Raw genomic sequence first — 24,631 nt, 5'->3', positions numbered from 1 at the left:
TATGATGACGTTAGTTTGAGCTCGCAATCTGCATTTGTTCTTCATCTTTATTATGACTTACTGATGGCTCAAGCTGCTGACTCATTGTCCAATTATCAGAGCGTCTATCGTAAATGTGGGGTTGGGTTGGGAGAGGGAGCTCCCTCATTGTGTGACATCTCCTCATCTCTCTTTCCTCTCTGTGGCAGGATGCAACGGGTCAGACTGAGTCCACTGAGATGCTACTGAGCGGTGAGGATGGGCCAGAGAAGGAAAGCCCGCCGGTGAGGCAAACAAGCCGCGCGCCACCTCCCAAGACTCGCCGCCACACCGACTAACGCAGCCATGCCCCGTCTGCCCTCCTGAGTCTCTCTCTCTCTCGCCCTCACCTCTGCGCCTCCCCACCCTCTGTCAAATCAGAGCCACCGCGGCACCCCCGGCCAGTCAACATGGCCACACCCTTCCTGTGGAAGCTGTCGTCCCAGAAGCTGGGCTTCTTCCTGGTCAGCTTCGGGTTCATCTGGGGCATGATGCTGCTGCACTTCACCATCCAGCAACGAGCCAGCCACGAGAACAGCGCCGTGCTGAGGCAGCAGATCCTGGACCTGAGCAAGCGCTACATCAAGGCGCTGGCCGAGGAGAACCAAAGTGTCATGGACGGGCCCTACGTGGGCACCATGACGGCTTACGGTGAGTGACCAGCTCCCGAGCTGCACCTCATGTGACCCGAGAGAGAAGTAAGAAATACCTGACATGTCTGCTGTGTGGCAGACGCTGGTAACCGTGATGTGTAGAGCTCCCTTTCCCAGGATCGGCGTGCTATTAGAAAGGCAAAATTAATTTATCAATTGATGCTATATGAGCCACAAGTTCTTTGATTTTGAATAAGATCACTACCGAGCTGGAACCCGTTAACAGAGCTAAGATGTGGAGCCGCCTTGCTACGCCCGTCTGTTTTTACATCTTCTTTAAACTGCGCCGACTGGTTCCACTTGTCTTCCTCCTGAGCAGGCACAGCATTGCTTTGCATTCAAGAAAACCTGGGAGATTTAACGCTGATGCAGCCGCACAATACTGTAATAGCACAGGTCCAGGAGACCCATCAATAAGTTATTCATGCCGTTAATAGACCTGTATGGCTCGATGGGAGGCTTCATTAGGAAATCTGAGATTGGAATTGATTGTCTCTCTAATGCCCAGAGAAACAACAGGATACAGCAAAGAAGGTAATATCAGATTGAGCTGCTGGAGAACTATAAGAAGCCAGCACAATACTACAATATAATTTCCAAGACCTATACTTATTTTTTTTTCTCTCCAAGAAGAGAAACTGCCTGATGACAACATTCTCATCAATCATGTAATTAATTAAATGTGATGTCTATAGCTTCCTGTCACACAATCCCAGAGTTTCCAAGAAACAACAAGTGTCTTGTCCAGTTTCCCCTCATACGACAGATCGATTTCACGGCGCTGCGGCTGCTGGGCCGCAGTCTGCAGACCGGCGTCCCAGCATCGCATCCATTTCACGTCCCTTCATTAGATGAGGAGGCAGCAGGATCCTCGGTGCTTCCTGTGCTCACTCGTTTTGGTCGATGATTCGCCATGATACAATCTGTAGGAACAGAGTTTCCTCCTTCGATCCCCGTAAATGCCCCATTAAAAACTGAATGCGTTCGAATTTAATGTTGCGTCTCCCGAAAGCCCATTCGTCAAGTCAGGTCTGTTTTATTTCTATGGCCCGGTATCGCACGTTTTCCTCGAGGGGCTTTATGGTCTGTGCCGCAAACGGCGCCCTCCGTCCTCGGCGGATTAGAAGACCTGTTGAATAGCACGATGCTGGCAGACTGCCTGTTTATACACGGGCGCGATTAGATACTCTCCTAATCCGACATCTAAAATATGTTCTTTAACTTGTAGAATGTCTTGATTTTGTCATTTTTAAAAAAAAAATTTATTTCAGCTAAAGTGCTGTTTTATATTAAACATTTAGTTTGAAATACTTACGACAATACAATTGTTTGGTTGCAGATTGATCTGCTGATTTATTCTCTCGGTTTGCTCCAAAAAGGAGGACGGAGAAATCTTCCTGTAGGTCTCTAGTCTAAGAGCAAGCCCCGCCATTCAATATCTATTAGATTTCAGGAGTGAGCGCATTGGTTTGCACACGTCTCTCCTTGACGGTAAAGTCAGCCGTGACAGGGATATGACCCTCGGTCATGACGGCTCGGACCGGCTCATTCGGGCCGGTGTTGGGCTTCAGGAGGATGTAGCTGCCGGGTGCAGCTTGGATTGCCGGTCTAATCCTCTCCGTCCTCCCGAGGGCGGAAGGTCATTGTGTGCTATTACGTTGGTAAGATACAGAGACCCCCTGACAGGCTGGGCTGAAGTGGATGACAAGAAACAATAGGAATCCCTGATGAATGCCTCGGGCTTATGCTCCCGTGTAATCACTTCTCTTTAATGCTCATGGGCTTAATGAAAAATCCCAGGTCATCGTGCATCCAGATTATTATCTCCTATGACACTATTATTAAAAGCAAAGTGTGTTCACTGCTCCAGGTTTTGCAGCTGCATCACCTCCTGAGAAATAAGACTTATTTCAGTCGGGCAGAAATGTGTCCCTCGGTGAGCTCTTGCTCATCCGGTAACCTGGCAGCAGCAGCAGCATCGGTGCACAGGAGGAAAGTCAAGGCATTACTGATGAAGGTCGCATACTCAAAGCTGCACGTTTTAATTATTGTACAAACCTGAGAGCGTTTTCTTGCTCTTATAATACATTTTTACACACGTGGATGTTTTTCACACTGTCTATTTATTACATTTGTCTACGTTCCAGCTACTCTGCCACTCCCGATTTTGTAAACGCGAGTCAGTTATTGTTTACAGGGCTTTGTCTTTCCCATCGTGAAGCTGGTTGGCATTAGCTGAGGAGCTGCGATATTAAACTGGGCCTGGTGAATCCCTCTTGACGTACAGCCTGGGGTCAGCGGGCACAGGCCTGTGTGTGCCGGAGGTAAACAGAAGGCGGCCATTAACTCAGAGCCCCCCTTCTTCTAATTCTGTTCGGCCCAATAGCTTTGGCAAGGCCGCCGCTCCAAAGCTCTCCGTTTGGTTTCCCCGCCCCCGGTCTCGCTGCACCGCTTCTCCCGGCACCCAGTCTCTCTCTCTCTCTCTCTCTTTCTTCCCCTCCTGCCTGCGCCAGGTCCATTCGCCAATCTCTCGCTTGACGTGATGAAAACTGGCATGTTGAATGCATCGCGGCGAGGAAAACAAAAAAGTGGCGGTGGTGTGTGTGTGATGGACAAGCTGCAATTATCATCATCTGATGAAAGCACGCTCGACGAATCGCTTCTACACACACACACACACACACACCCACGAGCCAAATGTATTGATGTCACGGTAGACTATGAGGTCGATGATTACGGTGGGAGCTCTTTGCGGCAGACAAATGGCATGTTGCTGGTTACTGTACGGCTCCAGCAGCTCAAAACAACTTAACATTTCTCTGCAAAGGTCACTCTAGTTGCTGCCGGTTTACAGCGTCAAAACAAATACCACAGAGACATGAAGCCGAAATATTTTGAATGTATGTCCTATACGCTTATTACTGGTCAGCTTCCCTTCTCACATTATCTGTGTCTTGTGCAGAGAAATCTCTCGTAAAGTCTGCTTGGCAGTTTTCCATTTCTATGAGCCTCAAGCTGACTGCATGTCACAATCACCCCAATAATCTGATTCCCATTTTTCCGTTCAGACTTGAAAAAGACCCTCGCCGTGCTGCTGGACAACATCATGCTGAGGCTGGGCAAGCTGGAGTCCAAGGTGGAGAACATCTACAACGGCACGGGGGGCAACCTGACCAACGGCATCAGCACCGCCACGCCCAGCGCCACGAACTCTGAGAAAGTAAACGTGGCGGGTATGTACTGCATCTTCTCTTTTGGTCCGTAGTGTGTTGGTGAGGTGGTGAGGGATGGAAAGCTGGATAGGAGACACGGATTTATCTCGTCCCAAAGGATTGGAGCTCTGAGAGAAAACTCTCCCCTCCAGACTTTGAATGAGTTTGCTTCAAAAAGTGATTGTTCGGATGAACTGTGACTCATGTGTGGGCAGGTTTTACACAGTTTCTTGTTTTCCAGAGAAAGCCTGTTCAGGGTGTGAACACGCACAATAAATATAGTAGCCGAGGTATACTGGTTCAACCGGGTAGTGCGCTCTTTGGCAGGCAGCAACATATAATGTTCACAGCTTAACGCTGAGGGCGCAGCGGTCGGAGCTACTTGCGTCTCAGGGATAGAACTTGACTCATGGTTTGACTTCCTGTGCGACTGACTGTGCGGGCTTTACCCAGCATGCAGTTTGGCGGGGGGTTGGGGGGGACGTGATATACTGTGAAACCGCCAGAATCTTACAAAATACCGTGATATGATTTATTTGCCATACCCTATTCGCCCAGCCCTTAGCCAAGGCTAATTAAAGAGATGAGAATAAGATGATTGGGGCTGTTTTCTGCGACCCCCTTGTTTCATTTGAAAGATTCCCATCTCATTGCGCATAACATCCCCGAGGCACACAACCATCTAAACTCTGCCAGTATTGCACACTGCACACCAGGCACTTTATGGGACCAGACCGCATCCTTGGACATAATTCAAATAAGGCCTCCGTTCACGCTGCATGACCCTTTTTATTAGTTTTCATTGATTTTCCTGCCAGCTTTCAGATGATGAATTCAGCCCAGTTGAGAGAGCGAAGTGTTTTTCTGGGACCCCGGGACTTTGCTCTCAGTTGTTTGCGCAGCATTAAACCGTAGGAATGTGGAATCTGCGCTCTGAGGCGGTATGCAGAATTGGATTAGGCTGATTTAGTTGTAGTCACATTTGAATTGATCTTATCCCCAATGACAGCTGCTGCACTACCACCTTTTTTTATCAAATGTTGCCGCTGCCTTTGTCACTTTTTCTCCTTTTTTAAGAGATGAACGCCGATAAGTCAGCCTATTTTTGCACACGAGCGTCACATGAAAGTGATCAATATCAAGGCAGCCGACGTTGCCGACAGCCGCCCTGACTGTCGTGATGACTCACAGTGAAAATCTGACTTCCTGTTTTTTTACCTTGTTTTCTGTGAACAGCAAACCCCAAATGCCACATCCTTTCTGAGAATCTCTTAAATTAACTTGTACTTGTAGTAGTGAGGTAAATATCTTTGGGTCTTGGATGGTTTGTCGGAAAAAACAAGATATGGTCAAGAAGATGTCTCCTTGGAATTAGTATTTGTTACAATTTCCTTGGAATGTTTTTTGTGGTTTTCTAATGACGCTTTAATGTATGTTGTCATATTTAAAGACCCTTAAAAATAATATAAATCCACATTTTGAATGATTGATTGAATGGGTTAGTCTTTTTTATTAAATCAAATGATGGATGTAACTCGTTGGTGCTTGCCCCACTTTGTGTTTTGGTTTCATGTATCCAAGCAGAATTTTTCGTGAGATAAAAACATGATAGCGACTATCTTTTGAAAATCAATTTTGACTTTTTGGACTTTGCAAATCGCTCTGGAGTTATTGGAACTGTTTGGATCACACAAATCGGCTCGGAAACAATCCTCCACTAGCCTCCACTGGAATTTAATTCTACAAATAGTACAATACTAATTGTAGGAGCCATTAGTTATGTCTGTGTATTTTATTGTGGTAGTATGCTTATATATGGGGCACAGGTGCAACTGACATGGGGTAATGACTGATGGGTGACGGGGAGATTGCACAGTTTTTACCGCAAGCAAGACACTTCAGAGGGAGACCAGGAAACCAATATAACAACTTGTATTATCAGCAGTGAAATATAACTAAACGGAAACCTCACTAAAGACATACGAACGGCCTGGAATCTTTCTGAAACAGCAAGTAAGGAACATGAGCTTCTCCCGCACCCAGCCGAGTGGCTAGTCACAGAGATCAGTCACTACACTAATAATATTAGTGTGGCCTGATCTTTATCTGCAGCTTCCAACATTATGGAACTATATTATTATTATTATTATTATTATTATAACTATTATTATTACATTTTATAAACCAAAATTCATAATACTAGTATAAGTAAGTATATAACGTGTTATAAGAATAAATAAAAATTAAATGACATTAAAATCAGATATTTATAAATATCGAGACTAACTGTATAAATTGCTGTTAAAACCTCCTGTACACCGCACACACTGTCTCCTCCGGCGTTGTGTACATTAGTGCGATCTCTGTCTGGTCTCGTTTCGGCCATTGTGGACTCTCGAGATGAAACACTAATCTCATCCACCATTGTCGGGGCAGTGTGGCGCGATGGTACCTGGACCCGTGACAATAACACTGCAGTGCCCTATCCGCTCATTACTTCCAGCTGTACCCGCGAGAGACAACATTTGGATCCTGAATGCGGGTCGAGCTGTCGAAGCGGCGACTCCATCCCTCTTGGCAACGAGCTAAAGCGAGCCCGCAACACTCCAGAGTCTCCATCGGAGCGTGCCTCCTGTCTTGGAGTGGGTGACAGCCGGCGCTGCTGCCAACTGCTCCAGTGCTCCTCCCTGACTGGAAGGCAATTACAGAGATAAGAATCGGGACAGTGAGGAGAACACGCCTGGCTTTCAGAGAGGCCTCTATCAAGATGGAGCTGAGCAGCAGCCCTGGGACTGCGCCGCTGCCGCCACCTCGATTGTATACATTTACTTGGCCAAGAACTCGCTGGGTCTCTTCAGTGTTCCCAGTTTTAATCCGGCTTTTACGCTGTCTGATACTTGTAACTAAATTCCAAGAAAACTGGCAAGAAAACGCATTGTTTCCCCCCCATTTGGAAACACATTCACTGCGTACTAGAGCGAACACGAACAACCTGGCACCTGACTGTTGAAATAAAAGTCTCAGAGCTTTTTCACCCCTAGTCCCCGAAAGGAATTCCCCAACAAAGCTTCAGCCTCATGTTGATGTGTGATCAACGCAGCAGCTGATGGAAGGCCAACTCTCCCTCTGCTACTCACTGCTCCGGTTGTGAGCCGACAGCTGTGTACACACGGCGGAACACAGTGTCTTCCTCGCCATTGGTCATCTCGCAAAAATGTGGCCGCGCTCCCGTTGTTTTACAGTTGCGCTCCTCTGTGTGTGTTTTGTTTTATTTTCTTTTGTCGTGCACTGCAATGCTCAGGAATAGCTCCGGCCTTGCGACGCTGCCACGTTAAGCCAAGGACACCGGGTACAGGAGCCCCTCGTGGGATCAAAATAAGTCGATCTGTTCTCGGCTGCCGCTCGGCAGGAGGCAGATGGGACTTGTTCCAACAGAAGCCCGCTCCGCTGCGTCTTTGCCGGCTCTCGCTGATGGGGCTAATCAACCTCCCCAGCGGTGTTTCATCTGTGTGGGCCAGCCCGTGGCGTGGAAATGTAATCTCCTCCTACACACACACACACACACACACACACACACACACACACACACACACACACACACACACTCGGCGTAGAGTGGCTGTAACAAACCGTCAGGTGGTGATTTGTAGCCTCCCCCCATCTCCATTTTGTTCCCTCTACGATCTATTCCTCCGCCTCCTTGTGTTTAAAGTTATCAGCGTCTTCTCGCAGCCACGCCACCCCTGACATTCGCCAGATTTGTAGCGCCTCTTCGGTGAACAGAGACCTGTGCTTTCACAGCTCGGGGCATCCTCGCCGCTTTGTCTCTCTCAGCTATCGATCCGCTCGCATCTCTGTTTGCCAGTCGCAGTGAAAGATGACACCCACGGTCTCAATGTCAACAATGCGGGAGGGACAAGGACGGGGTTTCTGCTGAGGATTACACGTGTCCCGGTTACCTCACAACTCCGCCGCTCCCTCCCCTTCATTTTTCAGTTCAAACATTAATTTGTGTGCTTCACACAAGGATTCTTTTCCTGCAAAAACCTCAACAATAGAATTCCTCAGCAGTCACATACAGTTACCGCTTTAATACCGGAAAAACATCTTGAGGGCTAGATTTTGAGCAGGATCTGTGTTCTCTGTTGCGCTCCTGAAGGGCAGTTTACTTCCTCAGCGTGCCGATCGATACTAATAAAGTACACAAAACCCACTCGGTGAAAATAAGATGCTGAGAGATGCTGTCCGATCCCACGCTTTCACACACCCACGTGAATACTAACGCTCACCCTGCAGCAGAAATCATTCGTTTTACAGTGCTGATTTATACTGGATTATATTTTTCCCTTTTTTTTTAAAATGTTTTTGTACTGCAAGTTTTCAGTCCAATTTTTTGTTTTCTTGCATATTATTGGGGACGAATACGATGCCTTTCCTGTGGCTGCTTCGCAATAAAAGCTTGTTGGATCAACGCCAGCGAGCTTATGATTGTGCTCTTATCTTCCACGTGCTTAAAAATCACACTTATCCTTCCTGGGAGTGAAATGTGTTCCCTCAAATCCCCCAAAACGTTGGCTCGAGAGCTTATGCAACGTATTTCAAGTGTCGGGCACTCTGCTTCTCCTGCATACAGTTCACATACCGGTGTGATTACTGCCGCAGCAGGACAATGAGCTCATTCTCTTGGATTGAAGGTGTTTTTGTGATTAGGGAGGGATTAGTACATTTTTTTTTATGCAGTTATTCTGATTTGAATGCTTATTTCCTCCATTTAATGTTTGCAATGAAAAAAAACATGTAATTGCTGCCTCCGGGGAAACGAAAAATATAATGTAAAAATATGGAAATAAATTCATTTCATGGCACCCTCAGCCCACCTTTTTATATATATATAAAAAAAATAAGAATAAGCCCACCAACATAGTCATTGTCTGTTCCAAGGAGTGCCTGGTGGAAGAGCACTTTTCAAAACCATGCCATTTATTAGGTTTTTTAAAAGTAATTCCTTCTGTATAATTAATTATTCAGTAGCATTGATTGAGGTCCATAAGTTGTGGTCTGTATGAAAACCAACACCGTCTGTCTTTAAAAAAAAAAAAAAAAAAAGAGTGATTTTTGCAGGTGTCTGTTTCGTCCACCATCGGGCTAAACTAGAATATCAGCCTCTGACACTGTAGTGTTTTTCACCACTGAAACAAAGAGCGAGAGCCAGCTGCAGCATAACAAGAATTTTAACAGCTTCTCTCTCATCTGTAAATCTGCTTGAATCTGAAGGCCACTCCAGACACGCACACGCACACAATAGGCATGGGTGGAACATCTGGGTCTAACGCACCATTGGCTGGGACTTGTGCGCCCCGCTTTCTCACAGTTTCTGCAAATGTATTTTCTTTCCCTCCTCATTTTAATTCAGTGAGCGCTTTGCAGACTTTTCGAGATATCATTCTGGGGTGTGTTTCGGATGTGGAATGAAAGGTGCATGAATCCTGTGTTTGCAAAAGAGGATATTCTATTCTTTCTTCTGCTCTGTCTCCAGGCTTTCTGCATACTGCGTGGCTCTGCTGCACTCCATCCTCCCTCCGCATCTTCGTTCCTCCATTGTCTCCTCTTCCCTCTGTGTGCCAGTATTCTTGTTGTGCTGGTTAAAGCCACGGCCCCTGCAGGAATATCATCCGCATTGCCTCCTTCTACCAATTATCAGCCGTTTCCTGAGGCGATTTTCTTTTTCTTTTTCAATCCACACGCGCACACTCTCGCGCACTCGCAGCTTACATTCATTCAGCTGATTTCTCTTCAGGAGAGAGGAGCAGGCAGATGCAGGCACACTTGAGCGGAGAGTAGAACGCAAAGATGTGTTTGAATGCGTTCACAAGTTAACAGGGAGCTAAAAACCCCGATAGTGAGATAATTCTTTGGGTTCCTGCATTATGCAACTCTCGAGCTCTCGAGCTGCTTCTCCAGATCACTGCACACCACTGCGGAGCCCGTGAGTTTGAACTAAAGCATGCCGAGCATTTACTAACTCCCATGTTAACAGGAAATACAAGTTATCTGGCAAGTCAAGCTTGTCATAGGAAGCAAAACCGCTCTGAAATCTGCGCGTAGGTGTTTTTGGTTCAGAGACTGAGTTCTCGGTTTCAGTTAATGTCCCCTCTCTTTGCAACAACAACAACAACGTGCACAAGCCTGCAGATTCCCAACCAGATCAACTGTGGGACATGAGTCATAGCTCTGCAATTGCCGGGGGGGGTCTGATCATGTTTTTTTTCTGGCGTGTCCTTCGCGCCGCTGTCGGTGCAAACTTCCTCTTTGGATATTTTGGAGAGAACAGTGCCGATCAGATTGCCCGAGCACAAAAGAGGGATTGATTACAGTCCAGAGGACGGCGGAGAAAGAGGAAACTCATAGTGGGCTGGAGTGTGAGGTTACGTGGGGCTATTTGGAATATTTTTCTTGTTGCCTTCTCTACGGAGACGATGAGAGTTCTGCATATTTTGAATGGTGCCCCAATTTAAACTAATAATAACTCAATGACTATGGTGACATCTTACTTCCTGTTTACATCCTCTGCCGTGTTAACAGAAACAAACTTGACTTTTGACAGTTTTTATTCCAAATAGTTTATTCATTATGGAACCAAACGTCACTATGGAAAACGATGTGTTCACATGAATGTGCACAGGATGGTTGGTCGGACTCAGTGTGGCGCTAACACTGACAGAGGGAAACTAAGTAGAGCTCGCTTTGTGAAACAGGCCCGACTTTCTCTCCACCTGCCAGCTGTTGACACTCCGTGGCTGAGAGGATGGCGTCCATCATCCAGCCGGCTCCTGTCTAATTGATGAGGCGCTGCAGAGATTCACACGCACACACACAACCAGATACACACACAGAGATACCTCTGCTTACTCTCACAAAGTGCATCTAAAATTAGTGTCTCTGAGCCAGTGGATCAGAGGACATGGAGATGATGAAAGCTGCACTTTTCACCCCCCTAAAGTTTTATTTTTCAAGCACTCCGCTCCGCAGAATCACCATGGCGACACTTTTGTTCATCGCTTAGATGCCTTTGCTAAACCTCACACAATTCTCACGAAACATGTCATAACGCGTCACCTAAAGATTTAGTCCCTCTCACACCAATCTGCAGTCTGGGAAAGGTTTTGTAGTTTTGTGTGCCTGAGAATGAAATCAATAAGCGGGTGGGTGGGGGAGAAAGAGAGAATAACGCAAACCAGATGTTCTCAATCCAATTCTGGAGTTGTCAGATTTCACATTACCTCATGGACTTGGACGGACACACACACAGGGATGAAGAGGGGGAAAATAACTGTGTGTAATTTCCCTGATTGTTCAGAGATGGCCTGTGTTCTCGGAGCCGTCTAACGGCTGACCTCAGAGCTGTGAGAGGCTCTTTGAGTGAAGTGTTTTTCTGCCTGTGGTTCTCCGTAGAGTACATTTCAAAAGGACTCCTTAATTGGTCTTTTTTTGGATGGATGGCTTTTATTTCATTCTATTGTACTATCAATAACTATATGTTATGTTTGTCTTTAGCTTTTGTTGCTTGTGTTGCCAAGGCCAACAATCACACCCACTGTCACTCTGTTCGTTATCTCGCCCGATGGCAAACACTCAGCTTCTTTGCGTCCACCCATGAATCTTCCAGTTAGTGCCCCGCCCTGCTGTGTCCCTTCCAGCACGTCTTCCCTCAGCTTCGATGCGTCCAGTAGCCGCCAGCGTTTCTGACGCGGCGTTTCACCCAAAGGGAAAAGTAAAAGGGCGCGAAGCGGAGAAGGCACCGCCTCTGCTGCGTTCCATCACAAAAGGGAGCTATATTTAGGCGCTCCTTGGCAGCGGCTTCTCCTGCCTGATTAAAGCGAGTAGAAGATTTGCCTGTAGGCTTTTGGAGCTCGCCGGCTGACTGGCCCAATGACAGGATGAAAGACGGGGTCCACCGGTCGGCTGTTTAGGATGACTGGGCGTCTGGAGGCCACCAAACAACAAATCTTATTTTTCTCACATTCACAATCAGAAAGTACTGAAACTGACAAAACACCGGCCCCAGCTTCTCACAATAAGAAACTTTTATTATTATTATTATTATTATTATTTACTATTGTGTGCTGTGCGAGTTCATCTTGTGACTGGCTCACCGGCCTCCCACCTCTTTTCCTCCTCGAACCCACATGGGATTAAAATCACAAGGAAATGGGAGAAAATAAATAACCCTTGCCCCTTATTGCATGTTTCAAAGTGGTTGTTAACAGTTGGGCTATAAAAGCTCTTTGCTGAGCTCTATCTATCAGGGTTAATTCCTTTCCCTTGTATTGTGGACGGGAACGGAAACCAAACTGTGTTGGCGTCCAATGTACTCGTCATCTGTTTATCGTATGATAAAAATCGAACTAGTGGCCATTTCCTCTTTCTTTCAGATGTCCACGGAGAGATTAATGGACACGAGTATTTTTACATTATACACCAACCATAATACACAGCATAACAGTGTTTGAGCCAAGGATTGTCTGGAATGGGGTCCAAAGAGCTCATTGAGACATATCTAGGGGATTACTGCTCATAGACTGTATAAAGTATGGACGTAGGGTTCAAAGTGGGTGGATATCAGCTACAGGGACCCAAACCGTATCCTTGTACCCGGCTGTAAACATGCATACTTCTGCTGTAATGGTCTTCGGTGATTGACTCACTTTATGACGCCAGCCCCAAGTGGTCATGTGAGGAGCTGCTGAACTATATTTAGTGAGGACCATGGTGCTGACTGATGTTGTCTGCATTATGTAGACGATGCCATGTTGTTATGTAGCCACAACCGACGGGTAAAAGCTGAGTAACTTGACCCTGTTACCAGCTTTCTGTCAGCGCTGCCCATTGTTAACTGACAGGATGAAAACGCACTCCTCCTCACCGTGGTTTTAAATGTCAAGACGACGCAGAGTGCCATTTCATTTTGTAACGGAGCGTCTTTGGCAGGTTGCAAAAAGCAGCGGGTGTGAACTTGTCTGTGGCTTTCTGTCTAACCCGCTGATTTAGTTTTTTGTTGTTGTAGCAGTCTGTGGCACGCAGTCACCTCTATACACACACACACACACACACACACACACACACACACACACACACACACACACACTGCTGTCGAGCCAGAGTGCCAGTGAAATATGTTTTCTCGCATCTAATCTAGGCGATGGAGAGGGGGGGGGGAGAAAAAAAGTTATCTAAAATTATCTGTTTACTGCAGCAGCCTCTTCGGTGTAAATAAAGCGATTCAACGATGAGCATGATGCAGGAGCCTCTGCTCCACCACCCCCACCCCCTGCAGAAAGAAGCTTGACCCAGTGCTGGGGCTGCGCTGATTAGCTTCACACACACAAACCCTCCTGCAACGCCACCCACAAACTCATTAGTCTGCTGTTTGCTGCTCAGCTTTTATCTATTCGCCGCACAGCCTGCAGTCATGCATTATGTATGTCCTGGCTGTAAAGGTCAGCAGCGATGACGTTAACGTCTCTGAAAATGGGGATATCAAAAAGGTGATTATAGTAGGAAGGGAAAGCCCGCGTGTGAACCGTGAATTTTAATCCGCCGATATTGGCTTCCTGGGATACCGAAGGCAAAGCAGGAAATACATCGGCGTGCAGGCGCGTTGTTTTTGCAAACTGTTAAAAAAAAAATACTTAAAAGCTGTCTGTGTTTGCATCCTCCTGGGCTCTGAGCGCTTTGTGGTTGACGCTCCCGCCGAGTTCACGTTGCTAAGCCAAAGGTGATCCGGTGGTTGCCAGTCACAGCCGACCACAGAGTAATGGGCCCTCTCCGGCTGTCACTCTGAGATGCAACCCCACATGAAACACAGCCGAGGCTGATGATTGTGACTGGATGATGATGATGCTACGCGAAAGGTCAGGGGCCGCCAAGGTCATGTGGTTCATCCTCTTGGGATCGTGAATGTCACCTACAAATAAATATTGTCTATTTTGTCAGTTCCAAGAAGAAAAACAATCGCAGTCACCGTGCAGAAACTGCTTTAAAGCGCCTTTTGGAGCTGGGTGGGAATTTGAAGCCATCGAGCAGCCAAATGACCACCTATGTCTGTGGCCAGGGGACAGTTTTTTTGCCGCTTGTGTACAGACTGGAGGTTGCTTTGTATTCTAAAGAAAGCTATTGAGCTGTGATGATGCTGGAGAGGGAGAGCAGGTGGAATTTTGGAGCTGACCTTATTGATGTTGCCTCTTCTTCTTTCTTCAGACCTCCTAAACGGAGCCCAGGAGAAGTGCGAGCTGCCGCCTTTGGAGGGTTTCCCTCACTGCGAGGACAAGGTCAAGGTGAATCACGCACACACACACACACACACAGACACAGACACAGACACACAGAGCAAGCGAAGCAAAAAACCCTGTTCAGAAATGTTAAACTTCAGCGATCACTGACACCGGTGCATGCACACACACAGATAACATGCACACACACAGATAACACGCACAGATGGATGCACAATTTCAATCCGATGGCTGTGTTTTTTCTGTGTGTGTGCGCACTGGTCTCCCCGGAGCTGATGGGGCCCTATCATACACACCATCTGCTCAGCTGGTCCCAATCCTCCACAGATACTGTCAGTGTTTCCGACCGGGCGCCGGGCAATGCCAAAGTCTGCTCTACACACACATACTGTACACAAGCCTGGGTTTTTTTCGTCTTTTTTTTTTATTTAACTGTTATTCCGCTGCAGTTTTACCCTCAGCACTCAGTAACATCTGACAAATCCATTTTCTCATTTTATACCAGAGCTCTTAGGTTGCCGTTGAAGCAAATTCAGGGCAATCTTCATGCCTTTGCCATGCCAAGCGAGTCTGATCCAAGCCCATCTGCCAGGTCTCCCCTCTGCCAACGTCTCTGCAGACTCAAGTTTATTCCTCGGTTCCCTTAGGTTACTGTAAGTCAGCACGACGTACTCCGGCCTGTGAACGAAGCAGGAAAGCTGTCGGTCCGCCGCTCAACAATTCCCTTCACTCTGCGATCACGGCGGCGCCGCTGAAGCCTTCCTGCTCAGGATTATATCAGAAGTCCAAATGCCGCCGCGTCCTTCCTCTTTTCTTCAGCTTGTTACTATTATGTATTCTGGGAGATTTGTTTGTCCAGAAAGCTGGTTTTTTTTCACGTCTATTTCATTCCCACACGTTCACACATGAGAGCCCTCTCCCAGAACAACCTCCCTCTCTTCCTGTTGGCTGCTGAGCAGTTCCACTCGATGACTTGCACATGTATTCGCTGAAAGGCACACAGTCTTGCTCTTATTTTCAAGCCCCAGATTTTCCCCATTTGATTCTGGGGATTGAAGCCAGGTTAGAGAGGCAGGACTGTGACTTTAAAGACTCTTTAAAGTCACAGTCCTGCCTCTCTAACCTCGGAAAAACAAGCCTGGACTGTTTCCACCAGGAGAGTGAAAACGAGACCGGACAGCCGGGGCTGTAGAAATCCTAACTGTGCGTTTATGTATTCTCCCAGCAACACAACCACACACACTTTTAAATATAATTTTTTTGCATCCATTGAAAGTGCTCCATTATTAGTTATTTGGTAAATGTGAACGGCAGAATGGAGTTCCTTAACAGCTGATGAAGTACATTTGGCTGCTATTAACTCCCATCTCCTCCTCTTCCTCAGTGGATGAAGGAGATGTGGAGCACGGACTCCTGCTACGGCAACTACGGCGTGGACGGATCCACCTGCTCCTTCTTTATCTACCTCAGCGAGGTGAGCCCTGTGTGTGTGTGTGTGTGTGTGTGTGTGTGTGTGTGTGTGTGTGTGTGTGTGCGCGTGTGTGTTCGCGCGTGCATGCTTTGACGAGTGTGTGTGTGTGTGTGTGTTTTGTGTGTTCGTTGTAAATGTGGATTTGAAGTCAATAGAGGCGTCTTAAATCGCAATTGTGTTTCTGTCCAATAAAATACAAAAGTTAATCTCAACAATGGACAAAAAGCTGTGTTTTCCAGTGAGCTGGTGACGTTTGACTGATCACAGCCCCCATGCTGTCTCGCTATGTCAAGATGTGGACTGTTCAGGGTGTTTTGTTGACAGAAGAGTTTCAGATGTTGCAAGGGAGGAATGGTAAAATAGGATGCAGTCTAGTTTTCATTCAAATGTAATGCATAATTTAGAATTTCCATAAAATTTGTAAAAATAAATGCAAATTAACACACTGACTCAAATGTTTTAAATAACGAAACAATTAACAAAAACAAATATTCTGTCATGAAAATTATCTGCTAAACCTAAAGGAAATAGCCGCGGACGTTCTATATTTATTTTTTTGTCAATAGAACCCATGAAAAGACCAAACAACAGTGTTTCAATCCGTATCTCAACACTTTCAGACTTTCCCTACCCTTTCTGTGGCTATCAGATGCCAATCTTTAAAAACAAGTCATAGATTTATAGTTACATAAAAAATAGCCTTGTATGTTCCCCCGAATCAGCTGGGTACTGTAGTTTTTTAGCAAATATTACTCAACCTGAGATAAACTACGTGTGTGTTCATGGTCATGAAGAGACATGTCAGCCGCTAAACAGTGTGGCTCAGTGCTAGTTCTTTTAACGACAATGGAGCTCTATTGAACAGAGGAAGAAGGTATAGAACATCCAGCATTTCTTTATAATTCCACTCCGGTACGAGAGTAGAGGATATTAGCACAGACAGCCCAGAATATCGGATGGCCCAGAGCGTGAGCGCCCCGACTACGTTCCTTTCACCTGACAACGATCACCAAAGAACAAAAGCGCTAAAAATAAGCAGCGAGGTGGAGGGGATTTCATTTTTTAATGAGAGCAAATTAGAGTGTGCGTTGAGGAGGACGGCGTGGGAGGAAGAGGAGATCTCTGGCAAACGAGGGAGAAGTTGTGTATTATTGACGAGCGCTAACATATAGAGGCTTGTGTTCCTTCAGGGGACACTTTGAGACTTTACATTTTGTATGATTTGGTCTTTGCCACACCAGGCTTGACTGCCAAATCAAGAAATGACTATTTTTCCTCTTGCTCAGAAAGAAAAAACCCTCAGAAATAATGACCTCGTCACTCCAGATGATCTACAGACTCTTGTCGTGAGCGGTTTCACGTAGGAACTACGGTTTAAAAGGAACAAGTTCCTCCACGAAACGCGTTCTAGATGTTTCCCCCCGACCGCGTCTTCTGACGTGCACGGCTCCGCTTCTCGGAAGACACAACTGCGATGTTTAATTTCAAAGATCTGTGATTACCGTTCTCTCTCGTTCCATCTTAACCGTCCGTCTCGTGCCGATTCACGTGAGGATCCTCCACTTATAGCGGTCAATTTTCATCAAATGAAAAGTCCAATTTCAGCCGTGAAGGTCACTAGCCTGTTATGAATATTGCATGTGAGCTGAAAGCATCGCAGTGAACTAAAGCGAGCGCACAGAGAGCCCAGCCTGTTCCGTGTGGGAGTAGAAGTTAGATGGACGACAGCAAAACCCATTAGGAGAGAAACCTCTTCTTTCTCTGCTCGTGTCCATCCGGTGTTTACGGAACATGGGTACTTTACAGGAAACAAAACAGGACATTCAAAACAGATGCGTCTTCTCCGTCCTGCTAATCCAACAACACACGCGCTTCGGATGGCGCACAAGCACTCCGGATGGCGCACACCTGCTGCTGCGTATAACTCGTAGCGGTCCACTCGGCACATTAACCTCACGGAGAGGCAGGTCGGATAGGGCAGCGCGTTGTGATGGATGACGGAGGCAGAAGGTCAGCGAGGAGAGTAAACGCTCCTCCTGTGTCCCTGGTGGCGTTGCTGAGAGAGGATACACACTCACACACACTCACACTTACTTCTCCTTATTCCTCTCTGTGGTCAGACACCAGGAAGGAAATGCTGAGGCAGAGAAGCAGACGTTGAGGAAGAGAAGGGCACTAACTTTACACCACATGTAATCACAGTGAGACGGGTCAATGTCCCCCACTTTGTTCCTCTTGTCTCCTTGTTAGCTCTCCTCTCCTTGTCTCCTCTCCTGTCCTTGACTTCTCGCCTCTTCTTGACTCCTCTCCTCTCCTTGTTTACTTTTCTCTCCTTGAATTTCCTCTTCTCCTCCTGTTTTACTCTCCTATCATCTTCTTGTTTCCGCTCCTGTCCTTTTGTAATCTCCTCTAATTGACTCCTCTCTTCTTGTTGTTTACCATTCTCTCCTCTCCTTGACCCCTCCCCTCTCCCATCCTTGTCTCCTCTACTGTCCTTGTTTACTCTGCTTTAAATGTATTGTCTCCTTGTCCCCTCCGCTATCCTGTCCTTGTTGTCTCTCCTAGCCTTTCTTTCCTTGTTTCCTCTCCTCTCACCTTTTGTCTGGTAATGTCATTTATTTATTTATATATGTACACACACACACACACACACACACACGCACACACACACACAAAGGGCGTGAGACTGTAGGCAATTCAATACAGCGACTGAGTGAGAGACACAACATAAGCCGCCTCTCTCCGTTGAGTCATTTCCCAGAAGATTGTACCTTTTCCTTCCCTCAATGGCGTCCTGTTTCAATATGCTTTGTATTTTTTTATTGTTAAGTTTTCCAGTAAGAGATGACCGAAGCAGCCGGTGATACTTACAATAAGTATCGTGCACCGTCTACTCAACCAACCGCTACATATTTCCTCACATGTAGCCTTCTGAATGTATTCTACAAGGGTGTCTGAATAAATACACTCTTGTAGTTCTCTTTAAGACAATTCAGCAGCAGAAAATGATTATTTTCTAACAATTAGTTTCACGCTCCGTTTCCCTCCAGGCGTTTGCAACACCTGCAGAGAAACTGGCCGCAATCAGCTGTAATGAAGATGAAGTGTTGCTCGGTTACAGATGTGGTGGTAACGAGGCCTCACTTTAACGACAGCTACTAAAACCTGCCTTTGTGTGGCTCTGTGTGCGTTTTCTTAAGTGCACACCTCTGTGTTGTGGTTTTGCAAAAACTGAAAAGGGATTTTGTTTTTATTTGTATTTGATAGGTGGAGAACTGGTGTCCCCGCCTTCCCTGGAGGACAAAAACCCTGAACGAAGAATTAGACCGGAGGGGACAGGTGAGGAAACGGCTGTCAAGTAAAAACCACAAAGCACACTTCAACTTGTTCACATGCTCTTCCGGAGATGAGCCTTCTTTATCTTTCTTTTTCGAGGACTCTCGTGGCCGGCCGACCGCTCAACGGTCTCTTTTTAAAAAGCGTCAGTTTCAAGTGTCTTGGCTGTGGTGCAAGTGGCTTGCATGTATTCATTTCAAAGAGGCGCGTTTGTGTGTTTGTGTGTGTGTCTGACGACATCAGACCTTGTGACAGTGAGTGCCCCGTTGGCATACATTTTTAAGTCCCACTCCATCATCCTGACACCACCAAATACAATTACCCCATTTAATAGGATGTTCAATTTGAAGAAACACCACTTTCTAATCAGTGTTTTTATTTAATTTTTCATATGAAATGCACCAAAATAGCAGTTATGTTTGAGAGGTCCCGACGGCGCGTTGTGTACAAGCGTGGCGGCGGATGAGCAGGCCGGCTGAGGCTGATCCACAGTGTCAACGTGCCTCGATAGCATCGGGGAAAAGTGCAGCAGTTCTCGCGGAGCAAAGCCGGGAGTGACGGGACCTTGGGACAAATCTGGAGTAATGATCTTCCTTCCCTGCCAATGCAACGGCTCACTCAAAACCCACTTAGAGCGCCTCTCCGGGCCGTCAGGGCCTGCGCGCTGAGCTCCACAGTATCGGCGCTTGTCGAATAAAAAAAACACACACACACACCCCTTACCTCCACCGCGGGTGAATCAATATTAAGCACTCTTCATCCCCGCTCTGGATGCATCAACAGTGCTGAGCCCTCTGTGGTGGGGAGATGCCATTTGACAGGCTTTGGGAGATTTTAATTCGGGGCCCAGATTTTAATAGGTTCAGTCCGCGGAAGTGATTTCCTGTCGTGGTGAGAGACGGTAATGCCCCGCCACCGCCGTGTTTCAGCCACTTTAGCGGCTGGTAATGGCACCGCCGCTCGCTCAGTCTTGTTCACTGCTCGTCCATCTTCTTTCTTCGGTCCCTGCATTTCCATTTCTGATATTTACACCGTTATACTGCTCCGTGTGGTATTCAGATCGGTTTCATTCCCATATTTTGTATCGCGTTTTCATCACTTCATCACAATCACTTCTTTTTTTAATTTCATTTAATCCCAGTTTTTTTTTTTTCATGCATTTGATAAACATGAGGATGTATCCTACTGTTCAGGACATTTTTAAATGTTCCTTTACCCTTTTCTCCTCACTTTCATGTTCTCCTTTTCTCTCTTTTCCTTGTTTATTCTCCTTTTCTTCTCTTCGCCCCCTCCTTGTTTGCTCTCCTCTCATTGTTTTCTCTCTCTTGCCCTTGTCTCCTCTCCTTGTTTACTCTCTCTTGTCCTTGTCTCCTCTCCTCTATAAAGCCTTCTTATTCATATGAGCTTTACCATGTATTATGTGACTGACGTGTTCAGTCCTTTCAGACTAAAGACTCAGTAAAGACTCGGCAAACATATTCCCTGAATAAATAAATTCCTCTGTTTGCGGAAGGTGTTTATTATCACCTCAACACAATTATTGGAACTTCAGCTTGTCCAACACAAAGAAGGTTTCTTAGACAAATAGGACACAGAGGCTGAGAAACGGTGCAACACATCAAACATTCAACGTTCATTTATCTGTAAACAAACCAACTGCCAATCTTAGTTGGTAACAAATGAGAGTTAAGCATGCCGTGTTTGCCTCTTAAATTCTCTGCTTTCTCGCCGTGTGCAGGCGGAGGTCCGGACCAGTTTCGAGGAGCTGTACCGTGTGATGTCACAGCGCGAGGAGTTCCGCTGGATGATGCTGAGGATCAAGCGCATGGCCGAGCCGTGGGTCAGCGCCGTCCGCTCGCTGGCCTCCAAGCAGAACCTGGCCAGGCGCCGGAAGAAGAAGGTGGGAAGTAATTTCACAACTGAACATGAACGAAAGTAATTAGCTCAAATGTATATCCTCCTAAAGAGAAGAGAGTCTATACGTCTTTCAAAAGCTTTCTGAAAACACCTCCCCTAAGCTGTCAGCCTGTTGAAGGTGTACACACACACACACACACACACACACACGCACACACACTCTTTATTCACACTTGTGGACCGGAACCACTCCGGCTCGGCGACGTGATGGTGGTGGGAAAGGACTGACACGGATATTCCATCGCGTCCCAAGCTGGTAGCAGCTCCCGGTACTGAATAATGCACTCCGCGCGTTCCACTTGGCCTCGTGAATAATTCACATCACACTCCCGTGACACCTTGGTGCTGATGCAAAGCAGCGTGCCCCTTAAACAAAGCGGGGAGGACGAGAGGCAAGAGCCCTCATCCATCTACCCGCTGCATCTTACCTCTCCTTCCTTTACTCCTCTGTGTCTCAGTTTCCCCCGGCAAGTTCTCTAATTCGGCCCGTAATTAAACAAAGGCTGCTTTTCTCTGCGGGTGCTTTCAAAGCGCTGCCTTTTATTTCAGCCGCTAATCCCTTTTGGATAATAATCCGCACATATTAATCCTGGACTAGTGTGCTGCTCTGGGGCCGGGGGCCGACTGTCAACAATGAAAAATGCGTCGGCCACTCCAGACAAAGCCGGCTATTACTTCCTACTCCTGCTGTGGAACACTGTGTTTAAGTCTTTTCTAATACGAAACCAGCATTTTTCTGTAGGCAGGTTTCTCCCCCATGGACCCAAGTGTTTCCTTGAGTGTCACTAGTTTAATTCTTCACCTCTCTCTCTTCCCCTCCATCAGATCCTTGTGCACTTGGGCTTGTTGACTAAGGAGTCAGGCTTCAAAATAGCAGAGAACGCCTTCAGCGGCGGCCCGCTGGGCGAGCTGGTCCAGTGGAGTGACCTCATAACCACGCTGTACCTGCTGGGCCACGACGTCCGCATCTCAGCCTCCCTGGCCGAGCTCAAAGAGTCAGTACACACAGAGTGCCGCGATGTTCTTTCAGCTTTGTTGGGGGGGGTTTTGCCCGCAAGTCCTGGGCTTGCTTTTGTAAGACAAACAGCCAGAGCCAGTAATACTTATAAGGATTGTTGTGTATCCAGATGTCCGTCAGATATAGAAAATGTCTGAGAAGGAAGAAATGGAGTAAAGTAAAAGCACGCCATGTTTACCACTTTTTTACATTTAGGTAATCCAACAACTGCGCAGTATTTGCATAAGGTTATTTGACGACGGGTAAACAAATGAGGCAGACATTTTTATTTGTCAAATATTTGCTATTTGTTTTTCCAGGTAGAAAAAAACAGTTGGGCAACTACAGACTTTGTTAGAACTCAACTGTCAGTATTTTGTCAGGATACAACTGGACTTTCATCGTATTTACGTATCTGGATGGAGGAGAAAAGTTTAATCCCAAACTTTTCTCCCTCAGGATCATGCGCAAGGTCATGGGCAACAAGTCCAGCTGCCCGACCCAGGGCGACAAGGTGGTCGAGCTCATCTACATCGACATCGTGGGCCTCACCCAGTTCAAGAAGACGCTGGGACCTTCCTGGGTCCACTACCAGTAAGTACATGGACATCGATCCGGCTGCTTCTGACTATGAGTGACGGGCTCCATACCTGGACAGAGGACACAGACTCCTGCTTTTGTCTTTTTAAAAAGGTGATGTCACAAAAGTCCAAGCACCAATCAGGATTTAGGCGACATTTGAATCAGACTATGATGGCAGCATGAGCAACCCGCACAGTCCCGATTGGTTCCACACTGCCTTTCAATCCGAATGTTGCTCATTTACTCATGACGTTGTAATGTCGTTGAAAAATACCTAATAATAAGATTGAACGTTTATCTTTATTTATCCAGAGAGGTTTCGCGCCAACACAACCATTTTTCTACAGGTGGCTTTTTTGCGCAGCTCAGCTTGAGCCAGTTAATTCTCTTGCACCGTTAACTGTCTGCTACATCCTGTTTGTTGGCCTTCCATTAATCTCCAAATGAATTTAAGCAGTTTGAGCCTTTGTTGTCAGACCTCGCGCTGCCACTGCCAACAGCTTCCCTCACACTCGCAATTTCCCATCGCAGCGTTTCGACTCCATTCTCTTCCTGATTGCTCCGCAGAGGACTGTGAATGAGGCCTTCTGGTCTGGTCTTTTTTTTTACGAGCTCTCATCAGTGCCGACTGACAGGAAAAGAGAAGGAACAATAAGTCTGGGGCACTAATGGTCCCGTTGGTTCCTCCTGCTTGTCACCAGCTTTTGTTTGTCTGCGACATAACACCCCGATCTGCATCCGTTCCCTTTTGTGCCCCTGAGGAAATTGATTCCGCCTCAGGCGTAATGTAAGGTCCAGATGCTGTTTTTATTCCCGTATCATTTCTCCTGCCATTATTGAACACTTATGCATGTCAAAGCACTTATTGTCGCTGTGCTTTGTGAAACAGGACCTAGACATTTGTCTGTACTTACTTTCTTCTTTCACTAAACGAAACCAAGTCAGTTGCCCCGCCTTTCTGCCAAAAAGCGTCTTTTACTGCGGCCTCCTGTTTTTTTTAAGTTGTTTTTTTTACATTATTTGCCTCTGTGGATGAGAATCCCCTTTGTCTTGACTTTATTTGTCACACAGGAATGCAGGGAGAAATATATTTAATGCACAGAACGCCGAAGATTTGTTTGCATATCAGAACCAGAGTCCTTGCGAGCAATAAAGGTGTTGTTATTGTTCTCATTTCTTAGGTTTACTCTCCGTGTCTCCCAACTCCTGTTTGTGATTAATGTGTTTCGTTATCGCCCCAGTCTTCTGGCTATCCGTCTTACAGCGCCGTATCTCTGTGTTTCATACGACTCCTCCCTGAGCCAATGTTGCCCTTTTGTTCTCTTTCATTTAATCCCTTCATCCGATAACCCAATCGGGTGTCGCGCTCTCATCTGCATCAGCGAGGCTGCAGGAAATGTGCCAGTGTACAGGACCAGTTCTATATTTGGTGTTGATGATGGAGAAACGAAACTGGACAACCAACAAGTTAGTCATCAGTCATCATTTCTCTTCTGGCTGCTATTTCAGTTTGTCGCTTCCTCACTTCTTTTTTTGCCAGGAACAGCGTTGTTGTTGTTGTTGTTTTTGACACAACACTGTCTGTATTTATTGCTTGGGTGGGTATATGGGGGTGTGAGTCATGCCACTGTTCATCCTCAGTGTCGGTAGACAAGACAACAACTTGCTTTGGAGATCCTGGGAGTTTGCAAACCACACAGTGGGATGTAAACGCCGATATTGTTCGACAGCTTTGGCAGAAAATAGTGATAATTGATCGTCCACTAAGCCTGGCTGCATTTGCCTGTCGAGCTTTCCGTCATCAGTCGGCAAACATGCAGTTTACAACGACAACACCAGTGGATTTATCACAGAAAATGTGGCCATTATTAAAACAATGGCTTTTAGAGGGAAGACTTCTAGTCGGCCCGCTGTCGATTGTATTAGTTTTTTATCAAAATTGTATCAGCCGATGTGTCTGAAAATCCTGAAAGCGTCTTTTTCTGAAATATACTCAACATAATAATCAAAATATAGCTAGTTAAATGCTAAGGAAGTTATGCTTGGACTGTAGTGTCTAGTCAGCCAGACATACTAATGTTAGCCGCTCATGTTGGTTCAGGGATAAATCCGTTGATCAAACATGTTTAAAGCTTATCAATAAATTATTACAGGTA

The 24,631-nt window shown here is 46.4% G+C and overlaps 1 protein-coding gene across 1 annotated transcript in view; it reads left to right on the top strand.

Annotated features, from left to right (window-relative positions):
• Positions 1-428: 428 nt before the first annotated feature.
• mgat5 (alpha-1,6-mannosylglycoprotein 6-beta-N-acetylglucosaminyltransferase) overlaps positions 429-24,631 on the top strand; it is a gene marked incomplete at its 5' end in the record, with an annotated part of 47,141 nt that continues 22,938 nt past the window's right edge. Inside the window, 8 exons of the mRNA XM_079236494.1 lie at positions 429-669; positions 3,740-3,904; positions 14,141-14,217; positions 15,557-15,646; positions 18,911-18,982; positions 20,718-20,879; positions 21,722-21,891; positions 22,353-22,487. Of these exons, the coding sequence (XP_079092620.1) occupies positions 429-669; positions 3,740-3,904; positions 14,141-14,217; positions 15,557-15,646; positions 18,911-18,982; positions 20,718-20,879; positions 21,722-21,891; positions 22,353-22,487 (1,112 nt within the window). The remainder of the gene's footprint in view (positions 670-3,739; positions 3,905-14,140; positions 14,218-15,556; positions 15,647-18,910; positions 18,983-20,717; positions 20,880-21,721; positions 21,892-22,352; positions 22,488-24,631) is intronic.

This window comes from Taurulus bubalis (genome assembly GCF_910589615.1).
Source record: "Taurulus bubalis genome assembly, chromosome: 21".
Lineage (NCBI taxonomy): Eukaryota > Metazoa > Chordata > Actinopteri > Perciformes > Cottidae > Taurulus > Taurulus bubalis.
This window is presented reverse-complemented; position numbering and strand designations above follow the sequence as displayed.